This window comes from Phytophthora sojae (assembly GCF_000149755.1).
Source record: "Phytophthora sojae unplaced genomic scaffold PHYSOscaffold_3, whole genome shotgun sequence".
Lineage (NCBI taxonomy): Eukaryota > Oomycota > Peronosporomycetes > Peronosporales > Peronosporaceae > Phytophthora > Phytophthora sojae.
The window spans coordinates 8,105,923-8,131,331 of NW_009258117.1; the positions used below are offsets into that span (position 1 = coordinate 8,105,923).

Here is a 25,409-nt window from a genome sequence, read left to right on the forward strand (position 1 = left end):
CATCCCGACTCACCCTAGCAAAACGGTGACCGTGAACGTGAATAGGCTGAAAAGGTATCGTGGCAAGTGGACCCGGCCTTATATGGATGAAGTGCCCGAGGGTCTGGGCACTAGTGATGAAAACGAAGAAGAGGGGTCGTTGGAAGAGGCCGACCTCCCTGCGTCGAGCTACGCGGAACGGTTGACACTAGGAAATGAGGACACTGTTATTGTGGGCGTGGAAGCCCCCATCGTGGAAATAGTGGCGAAGATGAAGGACGGTCAGGGCGTGAAGTACCTGACGATGACCAGCTCGTATGAGGTGTTCTGGCTGCCCAGGGAGGCTTTGATGCCCGAGTATGCGTCGTTGGTGACCGCTTTTGAGCAAGCGGATAGGAGGAAGAAGGGGTTGCCGGAGCTTCGTCGAAGTGCGCGTTTGCCGGACGCTAACGCCCAAGTCGATGATGACTATTTGCTGCTGGCGTAGTTGGTGATGTTCTTGAGCTGAAGAACCTGTGATTGTGGATATGGATTTACGAGCAGCTCAAGAATGGTGGATATGCATGTCAATTTCATGTTTTTATTTGGTTTTACCTGCAAAATTAGTGCTGCGGCTGTACTAGACTCGACTACAACGAAATGAAGAAGATAAACGGAGATCCGAGGTGTGCGCATGACTCACTTGGCCTTGTCGACGCTTGCGGAACGCGACTTGAGCTTCTTGGTCGGAGGCTCGCTCGCTACCTCGCCGTCGTCGTCTGCTTCGTCGCCCGGCAGCGTCTCTTTGGCCGCGACGGGGGCCTTGGTGGTCTTGGGTTGGGCCATGTCGTCCTTGTCGCTGTCGTCCTTGGCCGCCGGCTTCTTCTTGTCGTCGCTGGAGTCTTCGGACTCGCCTGACTTGCTGGAGCGAGAAACCGGAACCCCTAGCTTGGACGGAGTGGTAGCTCGCTGTTTGACGGCGGGAGCCCGGTACTGCACGGGGGGCGTCGGAGGCAACGCCGTGAAGGCTCCGTCCTCGTCCTCGAAGTCCGAGTCATCGTCGCCCTGCTCGTCGGGGTTGAAGGGCTTCTGGTCGTACACGGCCACCTCCATGCCCAAGTCCAGGAGCTCGACCACCTCCTCGATGGTCTCTTTGAGCGACGCGTCCGACAAGAGGGCCTTCCACGGACCGCGGGTTCGGTTGCCCACCCAAGAAAGCACGGGGGGCGGCCCGCTGGTGACGTCGAGCTTGATGCGACCGAGAGCCTTGTCGGAGAGTCGCAGGTGTGGCGCTCGCGTGGGGTCGATGAGCTCCGCCTCCTCGAGGAGCTCCGGAATCGAGGCGTAGCCGTGTTCGTCGACGATCTTGGGGACGAGAGCTCGCTCGATGGCCCACTCGTAGAGAATCTTGTCCTTTGCGAAGACAACGCCGAGGTCCTCGTGCGCCGCGCCCTTGTTCTTAGCCGCGCCGGCAGAGTGCTTGGCCGCTCTGCCTCCCAACCACATGAGCGTGTCATGAGCACCGTTCTCGAAGTCGTCGAGAAAGCCGAAGTACCCTCGCTCCTCGATGTTGTAGCTAATGAGCTCGTTCCGCGCTCGGCACACATTCATTTTCTCCTTGCGCCGCTGGTCGGCATTCAGACAAGGCGCGTACAGCGCCCACAGGAAAAACAGCTCGCGTAAGCGCATGTTGGCACGGTAGTTGACGAGGTGCAACTCGGGATACTCGGATGGCGGGTACCAGCACCGCTGTTTGCGCCAGGGGTACGCCAAGCGGAACGGAGCGAGGCCCTTGCTGAAGGCGCGCTGCGCAAGTGCGGCCAGGTCGATCTTCAGTCGCGCGGGCGCCGTCGTCAGCAACCGGAAGTCGTAGGCCTCGGCCTTCTTCTTGGCCGCGGCCTTCTGTTTCTTCTTCGATGGCGGTCTCGTCTTGGAAGACGTCCGTGGCGACGATCTGGTCCCTGTCGATGGACGCGGTGGCGGTGACGTCGACTCTGGAGTGGGCACCAACGGCGGCAGCGGGATCGACAGGACGAAGTGCTCGGCAGGCTCGCCGGCCTGCATCTCGTCGGGGTGCGGCAGGATCACGAGGATCTGGTTCAGGCGGCGCGCGTCGCCTCCCGACAGGACGTCTATGGCCATGGCGTCCAGGACGTCTAGCCCCTGGGACGCATTGTTGACGGAGAGACGGGTCCGGAGGCGCGCCCAAAACTCGCGATGCGCGATGAAGACGTCCCCCTCGTCGTCGAGCTCGAGGGCCATGTCCAGGCTGCCCACCTGGTTGTCGAAGTCGGTGACGTCGGAGTTGGTCTTCTTGACCATGACGGACGCGAGGCGGGGCGAGGCCTGGGAGAGAGCGGAGAGATGCTTGGTGCGCGGCCCGGCGAAAATTGCGGAATGAGGCAACTTTCAGTGGGGCGGCTACGGCAACTTCTGATTACCACGTGACTTCAAGTGAATTGACGAAATGTGACTCACGTTGTGGATGGCTGCGACCGTCTGAGAGAGACGCCCAACTGGTCGGTCACTTTCGAAGAACCCGCAAGCGACGCCGGTGACCAACTGGCAGTAACGGGGCCTTGGCTGCCCTGCGCCTCTGCAGGTCGATGGTGACCGCCAAGGGCTGCCGCTAGTGGCGCGCGCGGACGGTCAGGACGACTCGGATGGCGTCGAAGTGGCCGTCATTATGAATTAGTGCTGCTGGAACGATGGAGTGGGCGACGGACGTGGTGAACGGCCTGGCGGCAATAGTGGTGGTCGCTGCTGAGGCAGCTTGTCAAATTGCAGTGGAGCGTCGCTGGGAGCTGGCGTGGCTCACTGCTGGAGCAGTGTCGTGGACGGTTACGGGGCCTCTGCGAAGCATCGGCTCACGGATCGCCGCTGCGTTCGTCGACTTCGCCCTGAAGTGGAGCGTGCTGGCCAAGTTATGCGTCATGCGCTACTGCAGGTATGTCCGTGGGCCTGCCGTGCAAATGCAGCCGCTCCGAACTCGCGTGTGGAAGTGTTACGAGGCCCTGCTGGCCACCCCGTTGGTTGTGCTGGAGTCCAAGGGCGAGCATGAAGACGGGCTGGGGAGGTTGCTCTACAAGTGGCTTGACGCCCTCCACGAGTGGTGGTGCGTCTTCTTGCCTGAGACTTGGGCGTCGGGACGGAAGGCGTGCTCCAAGTACTGCACGGGCGCGAGTCTGGAGTCTGGCCGTTCGGTCGCCCGTGCCAAGCTTGTCGCCAAGGTGGTATGGACGCTGACGTCCCTGATCCTGTTCTCGGCGTTCTACGCCGTGTTGTTCACCTACGAAGTCGTCGAGTGGATCTGCCAGGGCGTGGCCGGCGTGTTCGCTGTAGTCGTGGTCTTTGATTGCTGGTTCGCCCCCGAGGAGGGCGAGCATGCAATAGTGACTAACTACTGGTTGCTGGTGGTGAATGTTTGGGTTGCGCTGGTATGCATAACCAGTAAGTTGTGGAGGTTGTACGAGGCGTCGGCGGGCGAGCGTTCGCCGCTGACTATGGCCACGGAGGGCTACGCTGTGTGGTGCGCGACTCTCGAGGAGCAGGAGCAGGCTGAGCGTCTAAGTGAGGCATTTTGGAGGATGGACGGCGGGGGCAATGCGCCGAGAGTGCAGGTGCGGACGCGAAGTGGATTGCAGGCCAAACGAAGGGCCTGGCAAGCAAGGAGAGAAGTGGATCAAGCTGCGTGCGCTCGGCGAGGATGCCCCGAGTCGGAACGGCTCGGACCGTTCCAACTCTGCGTGGGCGACGATGAGTGCCTGAGGTCGTCCACCTGCTGTGGCCGCGGGCGAGAAGTAGTGCCGTGGGCCGGGTTGTCTCGAAGGTGGAGACCCGTGGGCCGCTACCCAGAGGTATCTTGGAGGGATGATGTGCCTCGCAGTGTCGTGGCGGGACTTCGGGGACGGATGGCATGTTGGGCGGCTTTGAGGGCCGTCAAGGTGAACGGATCAAGTCTTTGGGAGGGGTGAGCGGGAACGGAGTCACCCGAAGGCACTGAAACGCAAGGATCTGCAGAGGTAGAGAAGAAGAGTTAGGAGTAGAAGGAAGGTCAGTCGTGAATTTTGCTTAAAAGGACCACACAGGTCGTAAGGAACACTTATTGCATTTTGCTTAGTGACCTCCTTGCTATTTGTGCCCCATAAACCTATAAGCACAGGCAGCACTTACTACTCCAATACAGCGGCGGCCGGCCCCAAACCGGTCCGACAATGCGACTCGCGACACCAGCCAAGTTATGATTTGAGTAACTGCAGTACAAACATGTCACTCTATCCGAGCAGTACAGTACTCGGCTCGCAATAAGCTAGTGATAACGCTCCAGAACCGCCCAAGTGAGATGAAGACTGAGTGTAAGGCGTCATTGTTTTCGAGTGAACTTCAAGAGATGCGAGACAGTTTGGCTTGGTTCTCGTAGTTCGTGATGCTGAACAAGGATCTATTGACGGGGTCCTGGACATTACGTTGTCCGCCCAGGACACAGTATACGCCATCGCGACTCGTAAAGTATCTGCTCTTATCACTCATGGCGCATTTGCCGAGTCATTTAACAGGCATGAAGACCGATTTTCCAGGCAGTACGGCGATTCGGTGGTAGGGAAAATTTGGGCCCAGCATCGTAGCTTGAAGGAAGAGTATCAAGTCGATCGAAGGTTTGGAAACAATGTCGACCGCCTATTTAAGCTCAAAACAACCGAGACATGGGGAGATCTCGATCCTGAAACGCATGAAGAGCGAGCATTGGGGTCAACTCACCGATTTCTTGCCAGAAGACGAGCTACATGCTTCGCAGTACTTGGAGCTAGTGAAAGTCATCCGCTTCATTAAGTATCGAGTAGAGATACATCCTATATTAGTCCCCAGCCTTCCTTCATTAAGGTAATATAGGCACTAGGACGGATATCGTAGTTTGACGAAGCCTGGTGATGATTCATTGCTGACGGACGTACTTTACGACGGCGCGCTGACCAGCTTGGGGAGCCCATACTGAGCGCCGGTCAGTCGGCGAGGTGGTCGGTCGGCCATCGTGGGACGATTGGCGTGACCCCTTCCAAGCGTAAACCGTTGCAGTAGGTTCACAAAGAGCTCCATGGTGTCACGAGGAGACCGACCCGCGCACTCACAACGCAATGGCCTCATTCATCAAACTGATTGATCTCACTCAAGTTCTGCTTCGGTCGCCGCCCCTGGAGAGCTTGGGGGTGAACACCAGCAAACCCGAATTGTGCTGCACGATCCGCCGCTCCGGTGCTGCGAATGCTCCGCAGCATTCGGTTGGTCGGAGGCACGTGTCAGAGTACTACATGCATCAGTTCGTCTGCAGCAGAGACTGTGACTTACGACTCAGAGTGAGTCATTGAGGCCCTTGAGCAGGGCCACCATATCATGGCCATCGAGATCACCAGCACATTTGACTGAGCTTCAGCAGAGCTCATTTCCGCTTTCGCCTCCATCCAACCACCATGGGCTCCCCCACTTCAGTAGATCGGTCTTCGCTCTCCTCCGTCGCACTGGGACAAAAGGTGCCGTCGCCGATGCCGTCTGCCTCGACCGCCTTCATCGATGGTCTCAAGTCCCCCGCCGACCTCGAAGACGGCGCTCTCCGCCCCGGTGGCCCGCCATCCTCGCTGTTCTCACGCCAGAACTTAGGCCTGGCGGCCCACCAGATCTCCATCGCTGTCACCTACGGCTCCATCACCAGTGTCATCTACTCGGTGCTCAATAATTACCTAAACCTCAGCGCCGTGCTGGTGGCGACCGCGACCGCGCTGGTGAAGGTCCCCAACGCGCTTCGACTGTTCACCGGCCTCATCTCGGACTGCTACCCGATCTGCGGCTACCGTCGTCGGCCCTACATGGTTGCAGGCTGGGCTGTTTCGTTCGTCTGCTTCTTGGTCATGGCCGTCATCCCCCTGGGAGAGCCCTACTACGAAGACTGGTCCCTCAAGAACATACCTGAGAGCGAGTGGACCTTGGAGCAGCAGGCGCTGATCTATTACGACGCGCCCAACCACGGCATCAAGCTCATCGTCCTCTTCGTGCTCGCTCACTTGGGGACTGTGATCGCGTACGGAGCAGCGGACGGATACCTGGTCGAGCTGGCGCAGAGAGAACCGGAGGCTATTCGGGGTACCATCCAGACGGATATCGCCATTGTGACTGCAGCTGGGGGCATCTTCGCTGCATTCATGACCGGCCTGGGACTCAATAGCGAGGCGTACGGCGGGACCTTCTCATGGGACTTGAGCTTTGCTGGCGTCATGGGGATCTGCGCGGGGTTCTCTCTCATCACCATTCCACTCAGTTGGTTCTGCGTCACGGAGGAGAAGGCTCCAGCTCAACCCACAGGCGCGTTCTTCGCGTACTTGTACGACTTCATCCAGTACCGCGTCATCTACCAAGTCATTGCCTTCCGCTTCTTCACTCAGATCTTCTCGAGCTTCTCGGTCACCGCGGCCAGCAAAATCAAGAGTACCTGGTCCAAGGTCGAGCCGCTCAATGACGGCATTGCGAGTATGCTATCGTCCTTTATTAGCTTTGCGGCGCTGTGGGCGGTGCGCAAGTGGGGACTCCACTGGAACTGGCGCTGGGTAGTCGTCTCGTGCCAGATCTTCGTCGTGGCCATCGATTGCTTCCCGACCTTCTTCACCATTTGGGACGTATACCGCAGTCAGTGGTTCTGGCTCGGCGTCCCGCTCATTGCTGAAGTCCCCAGCAGCATCCACGACTTCATTGCGAAGCTCTTTGTCGTTGAGATCGCTGAGGCTGGGAGTGAGGCCACCATCATGGGCTTGATCATCAGCATCAACAACATCGGCACCCCCTTCTCCACCGTCATGTACAAGTCCATCGACGCCCACTTCAAGCTTACCACGGCGCAGATCACCAAGGACACGCACGAAGTGCGGACGCACGTGACCTACGCATACCTTATTGCGTACGCGTTCAACCTCGCGTCCATCGCCTTCGTGTGCTGGTTGCCGAGACAGAAGGACCACGCTCACGAGCTCAAACGCACAGGCGGGAAGAGCAAGCTCATGGGCTTCGTCACGGTCGGCTACATCACCTTCGGCTTCATTTGGGTCGTGCTCACCAACTGCTTGACGCTGTCGTCGAAGACTAGCTGCCTCCGTATCGCGGGTGGAACGGGGTGCTGACCGAACACGCTCTCGTAGAGCTCACGGGGTTAGTCATAGAGCAACTCGAGTTTCAATGGAATAAACTGGTAACCCCGAAACCAAAAACTCTAGCAAACGAATGAATAAAAGGCCTCGTCACTTACCAAGATTAGTTTGCGTGCCCGAAACGGTGCATGACTCACTGTATTTCCACTGCGAGTGCCTGGCGTTCCCCGCTCTACGGAGCAGTCGCCGTTGCAGCAGCAGCCGTGAGGGAGCGCACGATGTCGGGGTACTGCTGCTCGATTTGTTCGGCGCACTGGTTGACGTTGAAGCACACTGAGCTGATTCGCGTGTCGAACGCCGCCAGCACTTCGTCCTCCGTGTTCTCGAACTCCAAAAAGCCCAGGTGCTGGTCGATGCTGCCCTTCATCCGCTCCTCACCGATCATAGTGGCCGCCACACGCTCCGCATTGGCGGGCTCGATCTCAAGGAGCTTGCCCAGCTCTTCGAGCGAGATGCTGCTGTGCACGCGACTGGCAGCTAGCAGGTTGTGCTCCAGAAAGGCGTTCTCCAGCACCGTGAAGCCGTTCGACAGCACGGCCTTCTGGTGCGGCAGCAAACTCTTCTCGAACTGCACGAGCTCCGGGCGACGAATCAGCTGCTCCATGTACATCTTTTCCAGGATCGCCACGTGCTCGCTGTTCTTGACGCGCTCGTCCTTGTAGAGCGTGCCCAAAAGGCGCGAGCGCTGCGGGCCAGCTGACGCCAGGATAGCGCACGTGACGGCCTTGCTCAGCAGCTCCAGCAGGTCATCTGGGTCCACTTCGTCCGGCTTTGACTGCGAGAACTCGTAGTAGCGCAACGCAGCGTCCAAGAACTTGCGCTTAGAGTCCAGGATGCGCGCGTACGACACCTGAAAGCGCAGCTTGAGCGCCCAGTCCTCCACGTTGTGGATGAAGCGCGAGGCGCGGTTGATGAAGTTCTCGGCGTCCACCGTCTCGTCCTCCTGCAAGTATAGCTCGGCGATCTTGACGTACTTCTCGGCCTTCTCCACGTCGCTGTACTGGCGCGTGGAGCTCTCGAGGTTAATGGCGGCCAGGGCCTTGGCCGCCTCGATGTACTCTTCCTCGTCCATGTACATGGCCGCCAGCGACTCGCGGAACATGACGTCGGGCTCCTCGAACGACAGGATGCGCGGCTTGATCTTGGCCAGGCAGAAGCAGATGAACTCGAGCTTCCACGGGTGCGCGTCCACGTCGATGCCCGCGACAACAGAAGCCAAGTGCGTGATAGCCTGCAGCCATAGCAGCATGGACGGATCGTTAGGTACTGGGCTTGACTAGGCTAGGGCCACGCATGTAGCGTGCACGTACAGCCCGGGAGATCACCAGCAGCACATCTTCTCCCAGTACTGAGATAACATAAACACACTGGGGCGTTAGTACTGTAGATCTTGAGTAGGACTAGTGACGGCCGTACAGTGCGTCACAATGGTCTTGAGACTGGCGAGGTCCTGCAGCTTCTCCTCCAGCAGCGACTACAAGTACAGAGTGAACGCAGGACGTCAGTGTCCATCCTCACTATTGACCTTATCTCAGTACACGCGCGTGCTTCTTTGCCTTGTAGGCCGCCGTTTTCTCCTTCTGGTCCGCGATATGCGCGATCTATAGAATACGCAGCACAGAAGCCGCCAATCAGCACGAGAACAACATGAGCAGGAAGCCCGCAGTCTCGGCTACACGTGGTGGATGCAGCGTTTGGTCCGTTTAACGCCCTCGCAGAGCCGTACGTACGCGCTGCAGCTCGGCGTCCACCGTCGCCATCTTGACGCTTTATGATGTTTTCAGTTTGTGTGTGTGGATACGGAACAGATTTTAAGCCAATGAGAGAACGAGAGAGAATGTTTGCAGACCCCAATCTCTAAAAATAGAGATTTTAAGTAAATGGCTACATCCAAGTTGAAGTGGTTTACCGGTAACGTCTCTAGCTGGCCTGGTTATTGTGCAGTGGGGGGAGCGCCTTCTGGTTACTTGACGACGGCGCAGTGGACGGTGGCGAGGCGCTGAGTCCGCTGCGCTCGCTGCGTCTCCGCGTCAACTCTCCTGGCTGCTCTGGAGTCTTGGATTTGGCTCGTGACCGCGGCGGTGGAGTGGCGTGCATCGGGTTGAGCGTCTGCATCGGCTGGTTCATCGACTGCTGCATCTGCTGCTGCAGCTGGACGTGGGGCTTGAGCACCTGCAGCATCCCGACGTTGGGCGTCCGCGCGAAGGTCTTGTTGTACATTTCCTCGCGGTTGAGCAGCTCGCGCTTGAAGTAGGCCATCTCGTCCAGCGTGCGCCGCACCAGCGCGTCCTTCTCCACCACGTACCGCTCCAGCTCGACGATGCGCGCGACGTCCTCGGGGCGACTCTCACGGCGCGCGTACCTGTCCTGCCACTCGGCGATCGTCGTCTTGAGGTGCGCCACCTTTTCGGCCATCACGCGTCGAGTTTCCTCGAACTGGTCGCTCAGCTGCTTCGTCTCGGCCAGGTTTTCCTCCAGCAGCTTGTCCATCTCGCGTTTCGCAGCCAACTTGAGCGTCTCCACCTGCTCGCGCGAGCTTTTCTCCAGAACCGCCAGCTTCTGGGCCATCTCCTCGGTCTTGGCGGCCAACGCAGCACTGAGACTCTGCCCGTCGCGCATCGCACTCGCCCAGTCCAGCGTCTTCTTCGCCAGCGCTTCCTTCGTGGAGTCCAATTCAGTGCGTAGCTCTCCGTACTGCTGGTCGTGAGCGTTTTGAGCATCGCGCAGAGCTTCCGAGCGCTCCCGGTCTTTCTTGGAGCTGAGTTCGGCGAGCTGCTTAGCAGCATCTGCTCTCTCGGCCAAGATGGAGCGCTCCTGCGCACTGTTCAAGCTCTCCTGGAGCTTCTGCAATGCCTCGGCGTGTAGCTGGGCAGACGTCTGGAGCTCTTGGCGATGCTCCGATACTAACCGAGCAAGGTCGGCGTCAGCTTTCGCCTGGAGACTTGAAAGTTGAGCTGTCGACTCGTCTAGAAAACGTTTTTCCAGTTCACGCTCGTGGTTCGCGTGACCCTGACGAAGTTTCTCCAGTTCCTGGCGCGACGTTTGCTCTGCACGAGCTCGATCTGCTGCCGTTCGCTCGGCAAACCCGACGATGGCGCTACGAAGCTGCTCTTGCTCGAAAAGCCTCGTCTCCTCCATCGATCGTCGCGCTTCAGAGGCTTCTTCGGTTGAGGCTCCAAGAGCTCGTTGCAGGCTCTCAACGTCTACTTGGAGTTTGGTGAGCTGCGGTTCGTACAGCTCCCGCATGCGCTTCTCTTGGTCTGCAAGTTCCTCTAGCCTTCGAGACTCAAGCCGCTCTGTGCTGGTCCGTAGAGCGTCTGCATGGTCTTGAGCCAGCTGGAGAATGGCTTTGGCGTGCTGCTGCTCTTGCTGGGTCTTCTCTGCTGTAAGGGCCTTGATAGCGGTCCCATGCTGCGACTCAAGCTCTCGAAATCGGTTTTGGTGTGCTTCATCCCGCTCCTTTTGCGACTTCAGCGTGGACGACTGCAGAGCGTCTTTAGCAGATTGTAATGAAGCCACTTGCTGCCGGGAGCTCTCGAGTTGTCGGGTCAAATCTGCATTCTTCTTCTGCAACTCTGCAAACTGCTGGAGCTGAGCTGCTAGCTGGTCGTTTAATGTTTTCACTTGCGCCTCTAACTTAGCAATGTCGTCGCGGAGTTTCGTCTGCGCAGAGGTTGAAGCGGCCTCATGCTCAGCCAAGACCTGCTGGTGCTCTCTCTTGAGCTCCGCTATCCTCTCATCGGTCGACTTTGCCGACGCCTCCTTCATACGCAGTTCCAACTGCTCCAGCTGCTTCGCAGCCGCCACTCGCTGTGTCTCCATCTCGTGCGTGTGGGAGCTCATCAACTCTTGAAGCTTGGTCTCGTGGGTCTGTTGAAGCAGCGTCAACGCTCGCTCACTGTCGATTTTCGCTTGCTTCGTCTCGGCTTCTGCGCGCGCCAGCTCCTGCTTCAGCTTGGCTTGAGTGAGCGTGCTGTTGGCGCCTTCCGTCTGCATATCGGCCACAGACTTCAACGCAGCCGCTAGCTCCAGTTCGAGTTTGTGGATCTGCTTCTGGCCGGCTTCAAGTCGCTGAGACGCGAGCAGCGCCTCGCTCTTGCCGTTCGCAAGCTGCAGCTCGTGCTCATTCAGTTGCTGGCGGAGCTGCGCTTCCAGCTCCGACGCACTCGCGTTCTGCTTCAGCGTCTCCATCTGCGCAGCCTCGAGGTCTTTTTGCACCTGAAGCAGCGCTCGATCTCGAGTCTGCAGCGTCTGCTTGAGCGTCACAAGCTCTTGCGCGAGCTCGTCGATCTTGTCGGTGCTGACCGCTAGCATGCGCTGGAGCTCTTCAGCGTGAGCAGAAGCGTCTCGACGCACACTCTGCGAGTCTTGCTGGGCCTTGGAGAGCTGCAGCTCCAACTGCTTCATCGTCCGTGCTGTTTCTTGCTGGGTCTTCACCATCGCCTCCTTCTCCTCGCGCAGCTTGGTCTCGCTACCGCGCAGCGCCTCCACATCCACCAGCAACGCCTCGATCTTGGTCACCAGCTCGTGCTTCATCTTGTCGAACGCCGTCTTGGCCGCCACCTCCTGCTCTAGCCGCTTGCGCTCGTGCTCTGCTGTCGCCTCCTGCCTCTGCTTCTCCCAGTCAAGTTTGGCGCTCACCAGGTCCGCCTTCAGCGCGTCCTGGGCTCGAAGCTGCTCCGCCAGCATCTTGTTGAACTTAGCGTTGGACGTCGTGACGAGCTGCTCCACCTCGTCGGTGTGTTTCTCCCTCAACTCGTCCATCTTGGCGTCGAACTCCAGCGCCGCCTGCTGCGCGCTCACAGCTCGCTCCTTCTCATCGACCGCAGCGAGCTGCGTGAGCTGCTCCACGCGCTCATCGAACGCCCGCTGCGCGTCATGAACCTGCGCTTCGAGCTCCGTCACTTTGGCCTGGAAAGCCTCCTCCGCGGCCGCGCGACTCGCCTGCGTCCGGCGTTGCTGCTGCTGCGCCTCACTCATGAGCTTCTGTCGATCCGCAACATGCTGTCGCTCTCTCTGCGCTGCAGTGGCCGCTTGGGTCTGCAGTTTGTTCTGCAGCGCGCGCATCTTGTCCACTGCGTCCTGCGTGAGCTTCTGGATCTCCGCGGCGTGTGCACTGCGCGTGTGCTCCGCCTCGGCCTGGTAGTCCTCGTTGCGCGTGTTGAGCTGGAAGATGACCTTGGTGAGCTGCGCCACCTTCTTGCACATTTTGAGGTGCAGCTCCGCGGCCGCCGCAGCGGACGCCGCAGCACTCGAGTTCATGGCGGCAATGCTACCAGCTGCAGCTCACTGCAGTGACCCTGGTACTTGTCCGACGTGGCAAATGTAGACGAAACGGACACCGACATGTTGCTGCCTGCAGCTCACGGTCTCCTCAAAATTAGACCAAGAGGATCTTCGATGCCATTGCGTATCTTGCTGGTGTTAGCAGCGCTGGGTGTCGCTATCGTCCATGGGGACGTGAGCTTCCCGGGCGTGGGGTTCAACGCGGCGGTGGGGGAGCCGGCGCACGCGAGCAGCTACTACAACTACGCGCCGAATGTGCTGTACGACACGGAGTTCGTGCCGGCCAACGCCAACGACGGCTTCCCGGACGAGACGAGCTGGTGGTCGGCGGGCGACAACGCGAGCGAGCAGGTCTTCTGGCAGGTCAACATGAGCGCGCTGGCGCCGACGCTGTCGCGCATCGTGGTGCGCTGGCACGGCTTCCTGTCGCCGCGCAGCTACCGCGTGCGCGTGTCGTACGACGGCGTCGAGTTCACGAGCATCCTCGCCGTGTTCAACCTGAGCAACGCCTATGACCGGGTGGACAACCACACGGAGGGGCTGGCCGCCGTCACGTCCAAGTTCCGCTACGTGCGCGTGGTCATAGGCGAGCCCAACGTCTGCAGCGACCAGTACTCGTGCACGGACGACGGGATCAGCACGACGACGAGCAACACGAACGAGCGGGTGATCTACGGCATCCGAGAGGTGGAGGTCTGGGCCAAAGGCACCAGGAGCGGTAAGTTACGACACGAGCCGAAACTTTTCGCGCGGATAGGCAAAACTTTCGTAATGCTGAGCGAGATGGATATGATGATGTGTATTATTTGCAGGCGCTTCGAGGCTTTCGGGGTCGGAACGCAGCTCTGTTGTGGTGGGGGTTCTGCTGTCGATGCTGGTGGTGGCAGGTTACAGCGTAGTGTAATGAAGCGTAGTAAAGAATGAAGAGAGAAGAAGATGAAGAATCTAATGGTTGGTGCTTTCTATTTGAACAAACTCGAAACTCACTCACGACTCACTCAAAGACAAACTACTGCCTCTAGGCAGACGCCAGTCCCAAGACGCGGCGTGCTGATGGTCTGACGAGGGAAAACGACACACACACACACAAACACGACCGCGTTCGGCGAGCGAGCGGGAGCAGAGACTGGGGCTCGAAGTCAGCTCCAAAATACTCGAAATCCACATAGTTCTTCTTCGGCATACAAGATGGTAACGCACTCACACTCACTTCCTCTCGGTTCGTTCTCGATGGGGAGGGTCTCTCTCTCTTCCAACGTCTCTCATTCATTGCAACCAACGCGTTGAGATGGCGCTTCGTACGGCACGGGACATGGGTCTAGTAGACTCGACTTACAGCTGCGAGTTCTTGTCGATCGTGAAGATGTCGCTCGACTCCTTCTTCGACTTCTTGCTGCTCCGTCGCTTCATGTACACGGTACCGACGATGGCCAGCGCGGCGCAGGCAGCGACCGACGCGACAATCGGGGCGGTGGTGTCAGTCTTCGAGCCCGAGTCCTCGTCGCCCGACTTGAACTTCACGGCCTCGACGCTGAACGCCGTCTGCTGCTGCGTCGTCTGGTCGGCGTTGTTGCTGCTGCCCGTGCCGCTCGAGGTGAGCGTCTCCTGCTGCGTCGTCTGGTCGGCGTTGCCGGTGCCGCTCGAGGTCGTCGATGTGGTGGTCGTAGCCGTGGTGCTGCCGCTGTACGAGGCACCGGCGGCCGACGGCGAGAAGGTCAGCACAGAGTCCGAGCCCGAAGCCTCTGTGTTGGAAGACTCGGCCGGAGACGACGAAGCCGTGGACGAGGCCGTCGAGGCACCCGACGAGTAGGTGGCAGCCGAGGACTCCGTGGAGGTAGTAGTGGCAGCCGAGGACTCGGTCGAGGTCGTGTAGGCTGCCGACGACTCCGTGGAGGTCGTGGTGGTGGCGGAGCCGCCCGTGGAGGTCTCGACGTCGTCACTTCCAGCGGTGGAGAACTCCTGGCTGCACGAGGCGGAGTCGGTGTCGCCGCCCTCCTCTGTGCCGCTGCCGGCAACGGAGAACTCCTGGCTGCACGAGTCGTCGGCAATGTCGCTGCTGCCAGCAACAGAGAACTCCTGGCTGCAGGACTCGGAGCCGGCAATGTCGTACTCCTCGGAGCAGTCCGAGCCGGCGATGTCGTACTCCTGGCTGCAGTCGTCGCTGCCGGCAATGTCGTAGCCCTCCGAGCAGTCGTCCGAAGCGGCCTCGACACCAGTGTCCGTCGACGTGCCAGTCGAACTGCCCGTGGTCGTGGTGTCGGTGGAAGTACCAGTGGAAGTATAGGAGGACGTGTCCGTGGTCGTGTCGGTCGACGTGCCCGTGCTGGACGCACCGGTGTCCTCGGTGGTTCCCGTGGTGTCCGTGGACGTGTCATCGGTCGTGCCAGTCGTCGTGTCATCAGTCGTGCCAGTCGTCGTGTCTGTGGACGTGTCGGTGGTGGAGGCACCGGTGTCCTCGGTGGTTCCCGTGGTGTCCGTGGTCGTGTCATCGGTCGTGCCCGTGGCGTCAGTGGACGTGTCCGTGGCGTCAGTGGACGTGCCCGTGCTGGACGCACCAGTGTCCTCAGTGGTACCCGTGGTGTCCGTGGACGTGTCCTGCTGCGTCGTGTCGCCGCCCGTGTCCTCGATGGTGTCCGTCGTCGAACCCGTAGTGTCGGATGTCGTGCCGGTCGTGTCCGCCGAGGTTTCCGTGCTGGTGTCCGTTGACGCGCCAGTGTCGGTGGTAGTATCGGTCGACGTGCCAGTCGTGTCGGTACCAGTGCCGGTCGTGTCCGTGGAGGTATCTGTGGTAGTGTCCGTGGAGGTGCCAGTGCTGCTGCCGCCAGTCGTGGTCGTCGTCGTGTCCGTCGACGTCCCCGTGCTGTCGTCAGTCTCGTCCGATCCGGCGATGTCGTAGCCTTCGCTGCAGTCTTCCGAGCCGGCAATGTCGTATTCCTGAGAGCAGTCGTCGCTTCCAGCAACGTCGAATTCCTGGCTGCACGAGTCGTCGCCGCCGCTGCCGGCAACGGAGAACTCCTGGCTGCACGAGTCGTCGGCGGTGTCGCTGCTGCCGGCGACCGAGAACTCCTGGCTGCACGAGGCCGAGTCGGGAGCGCTACCCACGGCGCTGCTGTCCTCAGTGCCGCTGCCGGCAACAGAGAACTCCTGACTGCACGAGGCCGAGTCGGTGGCGCCGCCCTCGGCGCTGCCCTCGCTCGAGAACGTAGTGGCCGAGCCCGTGGCGGCCGAGCCGGCCGAGGCCTCCGACGAGAAGGTGGTGGCTGAGCCTGTAGCGGCCGATCCGCCCGAGGAGAAGGTAGTGGCCGAGCCGGTGGCGGCCGACGACTCGGTCGAGAACGTCGTGGCCGAGCCCGTGCCCGTGGCGGCCGAGCCGCCCGAGGAGTAGGTGGTCTGCGTCTGCTGCTGCTGCGTCTGGTCGGCGTTGTCGGTGGAGGAGGCCGACACGGTGCCGGCGGCGCTGCCCGAGAGGCCCGACGACGTGAAGTCGATGGCGTTGACCTGCGCCACGCACAGGACGGCGGCGAGAACCAGACCCTTGGCGACCTTCATATTCTTCTGCTGCTGTCGGTGGTTGGAACGAGCGCTACACTGATCGCCAGCAGAAGTCTAAATGGAAAATGAAGAACCGACAGAGGAGAGAGCGGGCGAGATAGGAAAAAGCTTGGCTCGGCTCGGCTCGCCATCATGGGCTGGGACTGGTGCAGAGAGTCAGTCGCATCTGGGCGGAAACACAGCTGTTTAATACCATACATGTACTAATACCTTATTTAATATAGTAGTCATAGCGACCATCGTCGTCTCACACAACTACTATTTCCAGAGTGCACCGCGTGCTTCTATTGCAGGAGGGGGCACGGCCACACAGACTCAGTACATGAACTACATTCCGAGGCAACCGCGCAGACCTCAGACTCCCAGTGGGGGATTGGTTGAAGTATTGATGGTGGGGCTACATTGCCTGTGCTGCCGAGCAAAGAGCGTCAATAGCGAAAATATCAAAATCGTGGCGAGGGCGTGCTTGTCTAGAAACATTCGGAGAAGCATTCGGAGACCTTCAGTCTCCAGCACCGTGCGAGCAACAAGCTTGCCGCATATGTGAATACTCTGAGCATGTTCGGTGCTGTATCAAGTCGGATTCTGTTGGGCGAGTAATGTGTCATTTAGTGAGCCCTGCTCGCTAACTCGCCCCTCTCCCCCGTGGCAGCTCAACTTTGTGTTACATTCGGCTAGCATTGTTATCGTATCGACCCAGAAATAGCGACATGGGTGGTCAAGATCTCTATTCGATGTAAACCTGTGATTTCCGGACCAACTACCCACCAAGATGCGGGTAGCACACGCTCTAGAGCCACTGCCAAATACCGTCGTCATGTACTTAAGGAAAGATCGTTGGAGATGTAACTCGTGCATCCTTGCTCATAATTCACCGAGTTTAGTCTACCGAGGTATACGTGAAGGTAGTATTTTGTTTATCATGCCTTCAAACCTTCTGACCAGCCCGAGTCTCTCAGCTCTACCATAGACTGGCAACGTTTTAGTTGGCAGAGCTACGCCTTCATTAAAACTAAAGACTGCTGGTCTGGATTAGGTTTTCCATTTTAACTATTCACCGAGACACGCTCGTTTTTCGGCACGCAGCGCGAGCGCTGTAACCGACCGGCTGCGTGCAAACGCGGCGCTGGGGACCTATCAGTGCCTACTTGCCGCGGCTCCTCTTACTTACCTATTGTGTAATAGAGTTATAAATGGAACTGGTGCAGTCTCGTTCAGCCCAACCAGTCACCTCTTAGCTCTCACGATAATACACCGATGGAGGTCACGTCGTATTGGGGAGCGGGTGAGCTCGTCAATGAGCGGTTCGTCGATATGCTGAAGCTCAAGAATTGGTGGACTTGGTTACCTATACTACATAGATCGCGTGGGCGTCCCACTCTTGATTGGGAAGGCAAGTTGGCTTCTTCTGCTCGCACTGACCTCCCTTCTCTCCATAAAAAAACATCTATATAAACATCGGGAAACCAGCGTTCTACGGCGTGCTCCAGGCGATCGGGACACTGTTGTAGCTGAAGCGCATTGTGCAGCCGTTGCTGGGCTCTAGCCCGGCACCGCGAAGACTCTACAGAAGACGCTAAGCTGCAGCAAGCAAAGACGGTTGCTCATCTGCACCAAATACGGACTGTTCGCGCAGCTACAACAAGTGCATGGACGGTTGCTCCAACCCCACGAAATAGTCGCTTCCAAGAGGGAGTGCTATTACTATTGTAGTACTCGCATGATATTACGCGTCGTAATTGAAATATTACTTCAAATCAGAAAATATTACCCGTACCAAAGTATGTCGGATTACTACTACAAGCTACCAGCTGGTGCCGGCGAACATCGTCCAAACGTCGGAGTTCAGTTCGAGGTAGAGTCTCGACGACAAAATGCACACATCTGGCCCAGCCCAAGCGTATCGAAGCGAGCACCTCCGCTCGTGTTACATGTACACGAGTCGTGTAAGCGGCCATGCGGCTGGCTGTGCGGAAGCCCCAACATGGGCGAGATCAGATTGGGGCTTTACTATGGGCCGACGACCAGCCTCGGCATGGCTCAGATTAGATGCCATGGATCCGCGTCAAAGTCTAGTGTGAAGTCTGCATTTCTAGTTCTAGTTCTCGCCGACGGTCGGTGGTCGGACAAGTCGCGTGGGCGCCACGAAAGACCCGCGCGCACACCACGAACGACTCGGTGGCGCGCAGCGCGAGCAACAGCGGGTGAATCAAGATGAAACCGCGTCATGTCAGCAACGCGCTGGCTGCAGGCGGATGGATGCCAGTCTGGCAGGTGGAGCGCTGCTGAAGTTGCAGTGCTGCGGTGACTGTCACCGCCAGCTGGGATCCCGCGAATCTCTTCCGCAGGCCGCAGCAAGAAGTTGAGGCCGGGCTAACTGGATGGCGCCGGGCTCCACTGCGAGCCCGGCTGGCGCTGCAGCACGCATCAACCCCCCACCGAGCCGCTGGCATTGGATCAGTCGGCGGAACTTCCGCCGGAAACCATGAGCTGCTCGGCAGCCACGCCCGAGAGCTCGAGAACGTTTGCATGGCCGACGCGAGCGTGCCGTCGTGAGCCACAAAGCATATCGCGCCGGCGGGATTGCGCTGCTGGACGACCTTGCTATCTAGAGGTGTTGTCACACGCGCAGAGTCTGCGGCGACTCACGTGTTTAAAGTTTAACTCGGCGAGGACCACCATTAGTCCTCGCTGAGCAAAGCCTACCATCTTCTTGGCCATCCTCTTCAACCGCGTGCAATGGTGGACGCTTCGCTATTGCGGGGTCGCCGTGTTGATGCCCCGCGCGACAAGCGTGGACAGCCTGGCGGCTCTCGCATCGTGAGCAAGTCGCTAGCTGCTGTGGGCAGTCAACCCCATTGTGTACGTGTACCTAGCGGGACGCATGGAGCCTTCCCGAGCTGGGTGGGGACGGACTGCCGTCTATACATTTTTGAATTTTGTACGGACTCCATACTACGGAGGCTGAGCGAGCTGTGCCTGAACTTCTCGGAAGCGGCTTCAGGCCCTGAAGCCGCTTCCGAGCCGAGCTCCTCGACAGCACGACCAGGCAGGCAGCGACGGCGATGATAGGGGAACGGCTCGACTAGTTTCTGAAAAACAGCGGCTTATTAAGCGACACCAAGATCGGTGGCGGACCTCTACGATTTCTTGCAGCGAGTTGAGCCCGGCACACGCACGCGACTTGCCTGCAAAACAGGCTCACGTGGCGAAAGTGCTCGGCGGATCGACTGCCAGTGCTGCGGAAACCACTTGGCCGTTGGTATCACATCACGTAGCGCATTTTGCTCAACTGTCCTCAGAGCCCAATGCGGGCCTCGCAGTCGTGCGTCGAGATCGCTGTGCATTGTTGATGTGGTGGGAGTCTCCCGTGAAAAGGAGCGCCGCTGCTGGGCCCAGATGCTTTGATAGCAGTCATAGAGGCCCCAGCGCGGGTAAACCTGGGTGATCGCCGAGCAATTCGCCGCGGTCCAGCGGTGACGTGAGGGGGACTCTGGGCAGTCGTGGCCGACGTGGACCCGGCAACGTTGAAGCGGTGACTTGCCAGTCGCTTTGGCAGCAGCTCCGTTGCACTTCAACGCGATGTCCACGCGCGCATACTGTATGACTGTCCCGGTGGTCTCGCCAACTGTGAGATGGATCGCCGATCTCGAAAGGTTGTCAAGCAGCACCGCCTTGCGACGGACAACCACCGTGACGAACCTTACAAAAAGAGAAAGCCTGCGCCGCAGAAACGTTTGTTGACGTTGTGTCATTTTGATGGCAACGACAGCGTAGTCTTCGCGTACTTTTCGTCTGCATGCGGACTCCGCATTGGTCCTGTAGTGAAGTGAAATGCACGATCACGAGGTGGCGGTGCATCGTATACGCGCTGTATGTTCTCGTTTTGAGGTGCGCAGCGGCGACACACTCTTGTTTGTCGGTAAATCCGCGATAGTTATGAAAACTTACACAAGCACGTAAGTACCCGTACTGCGTTCTCAAGTACAGGTTTTGCTGCCGCGAAGTAACGCGGGTCAAGTGCTCGGTTTGAATTTCCGAGGTTGGAGTAAATAAAGGATTCGTTGGTACGCACAAGATTCGATTGACCGCGGCTGCCAGAGCTAGTTATGATTAAGAGAGGTACGTATGAAGATATGTTGTTGAAGAGGAGGATTGGACTCGTATTATACTGTAGTGGGTTTCGCTCGGTAGATAGGGAAGTCGTTCCGATGAATTATGAGTTGATAGGAGCGTTTGTAAAGTTGAAAAGGGATAAAAAGGGAAGGAGTCGGGAGCCACGAGTCCTATGCGTGCAGGGAAGTGGAGTCATGCCCGGGTGAACCAGCGCTGTAAGTCGACAGATCGGGAAGTGGCAGGCTGGTGGAGAAGGGTAGACCGGACCGCAATGTTGATGGAGCGAACGTCCATTTTGTTCATCCAAGATTTTGCTGTGTCGTGGACCCGACGACGCTGAAGTGGCTCGCCAACCACTTTTTCGTTGCAGTACAGGGAGTTGTCTGTGTTCCCGGCGGTCTCAGCGACCGACTGTGCGGTGGATCGCCCATGGAGAGGTCTTCATGCGGCATCGCTTCTCGACGCGGCAATGACAGTCCTTACAAAAAGAATTTCTGCATCACAAAAGCCGTTGTTGAGGTTGTGGTTACCTGGAGCCATTTCGATCATAGTTACAGCAACGTGGTTTTTGTGTGTGCTTTTGGCCGGTAGGGCTTATAAACAAGGAGCGCAGGGACCCCAAGCGTGCTGTAACTGTGACTACGACTCTCGTTTACTTAACGAACCCTTTGATAAACTACGGCACATTCGTATTTACTTATTGCAAAACCTATCAACATGCCACGCAAAGGTTGGCCGGTACTACAAATGTAAAATGTCACGATAGATACACTTGCTACTTAAACTATGTTTGACAATGCTTCTGAAATCAAGCGCAAGAACAAGGTGGAAGGTGAACAATCGAGTGCAACGCAGCCTCGAACATGAATAAGGTTGTGGACTGATGTTATGCCAACTATGCACCTTCCAGCCTGTTCGTCCGGATCTTGCCGCACTATCGACCTGAGCAAGTTCGTGAACGCGATCCGGGGCTCGAGAATGCTTCTCGAATCCATCGCGCCGACGTTTGTTGTGATCAGGAATCCAACACAACAAACAGTGTAATGGACTTGATCGCGCACAACCATTGCAGTTTTTTATTTTTCTGCGTTCCTTCCGAAGCTGGTCAATCCCGGCCTTGACGCGGCGCTGAGTGACTTGTACGGAAGCAGTGGCAGCCATCTCGCTTGTCCAACTTCGTACCGCGCAAAAATCAGTCAAGGATGGATGATCCATGAGCTCCAACATGCTCTGGCTGCAAAATACAACTGGCTGGACGTGAAGGTACGATAAAAGTGGTTTTCAAAGTGCAAACACGAGCACGTCTTCTTTTCAAAATCAGCGATGAAGTTATTCCTTAGCGGTTAACGCCGGTGGGCACTCGGGGCGAGCAAACGATGCAGTAGTTTGAAGCCCGTGGCATTTTTCAAAGTACATTGGGGCATTTTAGTAAAGGGGCAAACTTTGCGTGGCATTTTTAAAAAAATATGTATTAAAATACATATTTTTTGCCGTGCATGCTCTGATGTGCAGCTTCGTTACTACTATACTTACTTATTGCCGTTTGCAGATATTTTGGCCAACGCATGCTTATTATCTCGTTAATAATCTCGATTTTAGTCTAGCAAGCTCTGAATTGAGACCTAGGTCTGATTTATATATCTCGCCAGTACGGGTCTAAGATGCAAGGTTGGGGTCTGTTTCACGCTTTGCTACGACAGAAATGCCATTCTAGACGGGCCAAACCGAGTTTCTGGGCCTAAAAGCGGCCCCCACCAAAGCATAAATCCCTCGCCTATCTCGTGTCCGCTCATATTAAGCGACAGGCGTGGTCTATTTTAGAGGTCTATTTTAGAGGGCAAAGTATTTGCAAGCGGCAATAACTACAGGTATAGCGAAAACTCAACGCACACAATGTGTACTTAAGTAAAACAAAACTCAGGATGACGACACCATGGACCTGAGTTTTATTTAGGCTGAGGGATAAAAAAGGAAAATTCCGGAATATGACTCAAAATGAAATTTTGTGCAAAAGGTGAGACAAGGCTTTGTGCCAAGTGCATGCCATGCACGTCGCTGAATGCACCAATTGTGTCAGTATAGCACTGGGTAAACGCGAAGGCGGTGCCGGTGTAGGCATCGCCCTCTGCTGATAGTTGTTCTGGTGGAGTACGGTCGCCTTCTGTGTCGCTTAAGCGACACTGCCCACGCTGCATAAAGCATCACCGACGGCTTGGATGCCTTACTCTCCATGTCGCCGCTGGAGGCAACAATGTCGTGGCCCAATGCCCTAGCAAATGCTGCTGAACCTGAAATATGTGCTCTCGACACAAATCCATCTATCACCTTTTGCACAAATTTTAATATTGAGTCACCTTCCTGAAATTTCTCACCTTCCTGAAATTTCCCTAAGAAAAATGATGCAAATGAGGGGCTTCGCCCTCATTTGCTACTTGCATGTGAACATAGTACGTAACCACTGTTTGGTACTGCTACCGCATGTATTGATGGTTGTTGTTTTGGATTTGGCTTAGCTTTGTAGTGGCGCCAAAACACTCGACCACTCAGTAGGCGAAGTATTAGCACAAGACTTGGCTACTTCGTAGCCAAAGAAGACATCTATTAGTTTCTTCAAAGTGTTCCAGTATGGAAGATATAGTTGTACTCGAGTTGGTAAAATCGAGCTAACGTTAGATACAGTACAACCGAGCAGACTTTTTGGCATTTAAAGTAGTCCTCCCAGCCTAACGCAACGCACCCTTGTTTAGGCTGAGGGATAGAATCAGCGTTCTCAAGTGCGAGCTGACGCTTCAAGTGCTGTGTCCGTGCAATTATATCTCCAAAGGTTTCGATGCGACGCTGGATGCACAAGACTCCATCACCGGCGCTGTCACTGCAGTTGGTTGAGTGCACTGACAGACACCGCAGACACGCGATGTCGAGCACGGTAGTTTCATGGGTGAACTGGTAAGGCCATGCAAGCTCACAAGATTTGGAGCGTGTCGGTTCTTGGGCCCATTAAACTCAGCGTGTTTGCTGTTCGAGCTCCAAACCTATCTCGGTCGAAGTGGCTCACAACATGCATTTCAGTGCTACAGTACCTCCTCCAGCACGAGGGGGTCAGACAAACGCATCGTAAGCCCAAGGCAACCTCGTATTCGTCGTAAGAATCCGTCATCAACATCCTAGCCATTGCCTGCTGAACAGCTCTGCCGCCACCTTAAAAACAGCAGCACGCAACTCACTCCCATTCCTGCTAGCCAGCACTCGGTCGAACCAAAGTCGTGTTTCGTTCACACACACTTTCAATTCAATTAATGCTACCGACGTAATAAGACATGGCCCCCTGCGCACCTCGTCGACGTCGACGCGCGGCGACACCCGGGGCCGCAACACGCTTACAGCACCGAGTTCTTGTCGTCGATGGTGAAGATCTCGCCCGGGAGCTTGTCGTCATCCTTCCTTCGCTTGAGGTACACGGCGCCGAGCACGCCGATGCAGGCGCAGGCGCCCACGGCCGCGATGAGGGGCACGGCGCTGGACGAGGATTCCTTCTCCTCGCCCTTCTCCTCTTCGGGGTTGCTGGCCGCGAAGTTGACGTGGTGCACGTTGAAACCCTGCTGGGTGGCGCCGTCGTCCGATTCACTGGAGCCCGAGTCCGACTCGACCTGGTACTGGTTGCCGTTGTTCTGCTCCTGCTGATGCTGCTGCTGGTTGCCGGCGCTAACCGTGGCCATGCAGAGCACGGCGGCGACGAAAAGGCCCTTGAGGAGCTGCATACCTGTCGATTCCTGTTTGGTTTGGTTTGGTTTGGTGGGATTGAAACACGCGTGCGAGAGGAGAGGAAGCTTCCCTGCACGAGTCCAATTGGAGAATGGCCCCCCTACATTACGGCCCAGGAAGCTTCGGGATTGGGGAGATTCGGCACGAATCAAAGCTCAAGATTGATCCTGGGCTGGGGAGAGCGAGTCGAGAGCCTAGACAGCAGGCATCCCCATGCTGGTGAGCGAGTGTAGGGCAGTCTTGATGGACAGCTGCAAGTTGCGGTAAGAGAGCTTATGTTGCCATAGAGAGAGTTGAGTTGCTTTAGTGCTGCTGCAAAAGCTCCAGAGTTATCAGAATGTTCAGACCTGGGGAAATCTGATTCCGTGAAAATTGTTGTGGGCAAACAAAAGCGATTGTGCAGAGACCGGCTGTATATTACGAATGCTACGCGGGGACTTGTCGCGCTGAAGGTTTCGCTTCGCGCACACGACACTGCACTCCAGGATGTACAGCTTTGACTTTGACCTTGCAGCAAGGTCCGCCCCAGGCGTGAACATACATTTCTGGATATCGGCGGTGCCTGTATGTACTGTAGATCACCACCAAGCAGAAGGTTTCATGGTCTGCTTCTCGGTTGTAACACGATGTAAGATTGGCGCCCAGCGCTCCTCCGCCGTGGCCCACAACTCCAGCATCATGGGATACGCTAACGTTGCCACGATTTACCTTCACGGTTCGAAGAAAAGGGCTGCACACGCCCTTTAGATCCGCTACTCTGCACGCTGATTGCGGAGGAGGACGCTCTTGAATATGCAATTGGGCAGAGGCGCGGCGTCGTGCGAGCCTGTCCTCGCGACGATTTCATCGCTGATGACGCGGTGCTTTATGCAGTTTGCCCTCCGTTGCGATGTATAACGCTGGGCCCCGCAATTTTCAACATGCGCGTGAATATATCATTATCTTACGGTATTAATAACATGTCGTCCTCATTACAGCACGCATCTAGGTTCCTAACTTGCTGTATACCTGGCTAATGTCTTGAGAGAAATTGCCGTAGGGAAGATGCAACTTCAACATAAACTGTCGTCACTCTTACCAAAAGTTGCCTTTTTACAGAGATTGGCCAAATAAAGGACTCCTATAAACAGTAGTGTGTGGTCTAAAGTTGACACCCCCTCGTGGCAATGAACTATCATTAGAGAGAGAAGGCCCCAGTACTTGACCTGGTGGCGTATATTTACAGTTAGGCACTTATTTCGGAGCCTGCTGGAAGCTGGAGTAGGTTTCATGAAACCTACTCCAGTGAAACCTTTCATAACACTCAAAGAGCATTGCTGGCAAAAAAACAAAACTAAACTTGCTGTTAGAGGTAAAACGCCAAGTGATCTCTGCCTCAAACTGCCGGCAGCTTGTGCTGGCGACTTCATTTAGTTAGCGTCGTCTGTCAGCGTCTTCTACCTAATCGATCACTTCTACCATGGTGCCCGCTTCCGTAGACGCCACTGGATGAGTGGGCTGAGCCTCTTCCTTCAATACACCTCGTAAATACTGGCGGAATCCATGTTC

General features: G+C 57.0%; 7 protein-coding genes across 7 annotated transcripts; 3 read left to right on the forward strand and 4 right to left on the reverse strand.

The window, feature by feature from the left end:
• Positions 1–2,666: 2,666 nt before the first annotated feature.
• PHYSODRAFT_497201 (hypothetical protein) lies at positions 2,667–3,932 on the forward strand (the record flags this gene model as incomplete). The annotated part of the gene is made up of 1 exon (XM_009526332.1): positions 2,667–3,932. One exon carries the CDS (start codon positions 2,667–2,669, stop codon positions 3,930–3,932), a length of 1,266 nt encoding a protein of 421 aa, XP_009524627.1.
• A 67-nt stretch (positions 3,933–3,999) lies between these two features.
• On the forward strand, positions 4,000–8,674 carry PHYSODRAFT_285677 (hypothetical protein). Its single transcript, XM_009526333.1, has one exon. It carries the CDS (start codon positions 5,424–5,426, stop codon positions 7,116–7,118), a length of 1,695 nt encoding a protein of 564 aa, XP_009524628.1. The 5' UTR covers positions 4,000–5,423; the 3' UTR covers positions 7,119–8,674.
• Positions 8,675–9,065: 391 nt separating this feature from the next.
• Positions 9,066–12,407, reverse strand: PHYSODRAFT_491701 (hypothetical protein; the record flags this gene model as incomplete). Its single annotated transcript, XM_009526334.1, has 1 exon — positions 9,066–12,407. One exon carries the CDS (start codon positions 12,405–12,407, stop codon positions 9,066–9,068), a length of 3,342 nt encoding a protein of 1,113 aa, XP_009524629.1.
• A 138-nt stretch (positions 12,408–12,545) lies between these two features.
• PHYSODRAFT_251332 (hypothetical protein) lies at positions 12,546–13,485 on the forward strand (the record flags this gene model as incomplete). The annotated part of the gene is made up of 2 exons (XM_009526335.1): positions 12,546–13,149; positions 13,454–13,485. The coding sequence occupies 2 exons, from the start codon at positions 12,546–12,548 to the stop codon at positions 13,483–13,485; spliced, it is 636 nt and encodes a 211-aa protein (XP_009524630.1).
• Positions 13,486–13,584: 99 nt separating this feature from the next.
• PHYSODRAFT_350835 (repeat-containing protein) lies at positions 13,585–15,980 on the reverse strand (the record flags this gene model as incomplete). The annotated part of the gene is made up of 1 exon (XM_009526336.1): positions 13,585–15,980. The coding sequence occupies one exon, from the start codon at positions 15,978–15,980 to the stop codon at positions 13,764–13,766; it is 2,217 nt and encodes a 738-aa protein (XP_009524631.1). The 3' UTR covers positions 13,585–13,763.
• A 2,460-nt stretch (positions 15,981–18,440) lies between these two features.
• On the reverse strand, positions 18,441–20,639 carry PHYSODRAFT_299471 (hypothetical protein; the record flags this gene model as incomplete). The annotated part of the gene is made up of 8 exons (XM_009526337.1): positions 18,441–18,587; positions 18,633–18,737; positions 18,929–19,075; positions 19,163–19,703; positions 19,772–19,892; positions 19,935–20,086; positions 20,308–20,510; positions 20,583–20,639. 8 exons carry the CDS (start codon positions 20,637–20,639, stop codon positions 18,441–18,443), a joined length of 1,473 nt encoding a protein of 490 aa, XP_009524632.1.
• A 2,837-nt stretch (positions 20,640–23,476) lies between these two features.
• Positions 23,477–23,857, reverse strand: PHYSODRAFT_251338 (hypothetical protein; the record flags this gene model as incomplete). Its single annotated transcript, XM_009526338.1, has 1 exon — positions 23,477–23,857. One exon carries the CDS (start codon positions 23,855–23,857, stop codon positions 23,477–23,479), a length of 381 nt encoding a protein of 126 aa, XP_009524633.1.
• Between the last annotated feature and the right edge of the window lie 1,552 nt (positions 23,858–25,409).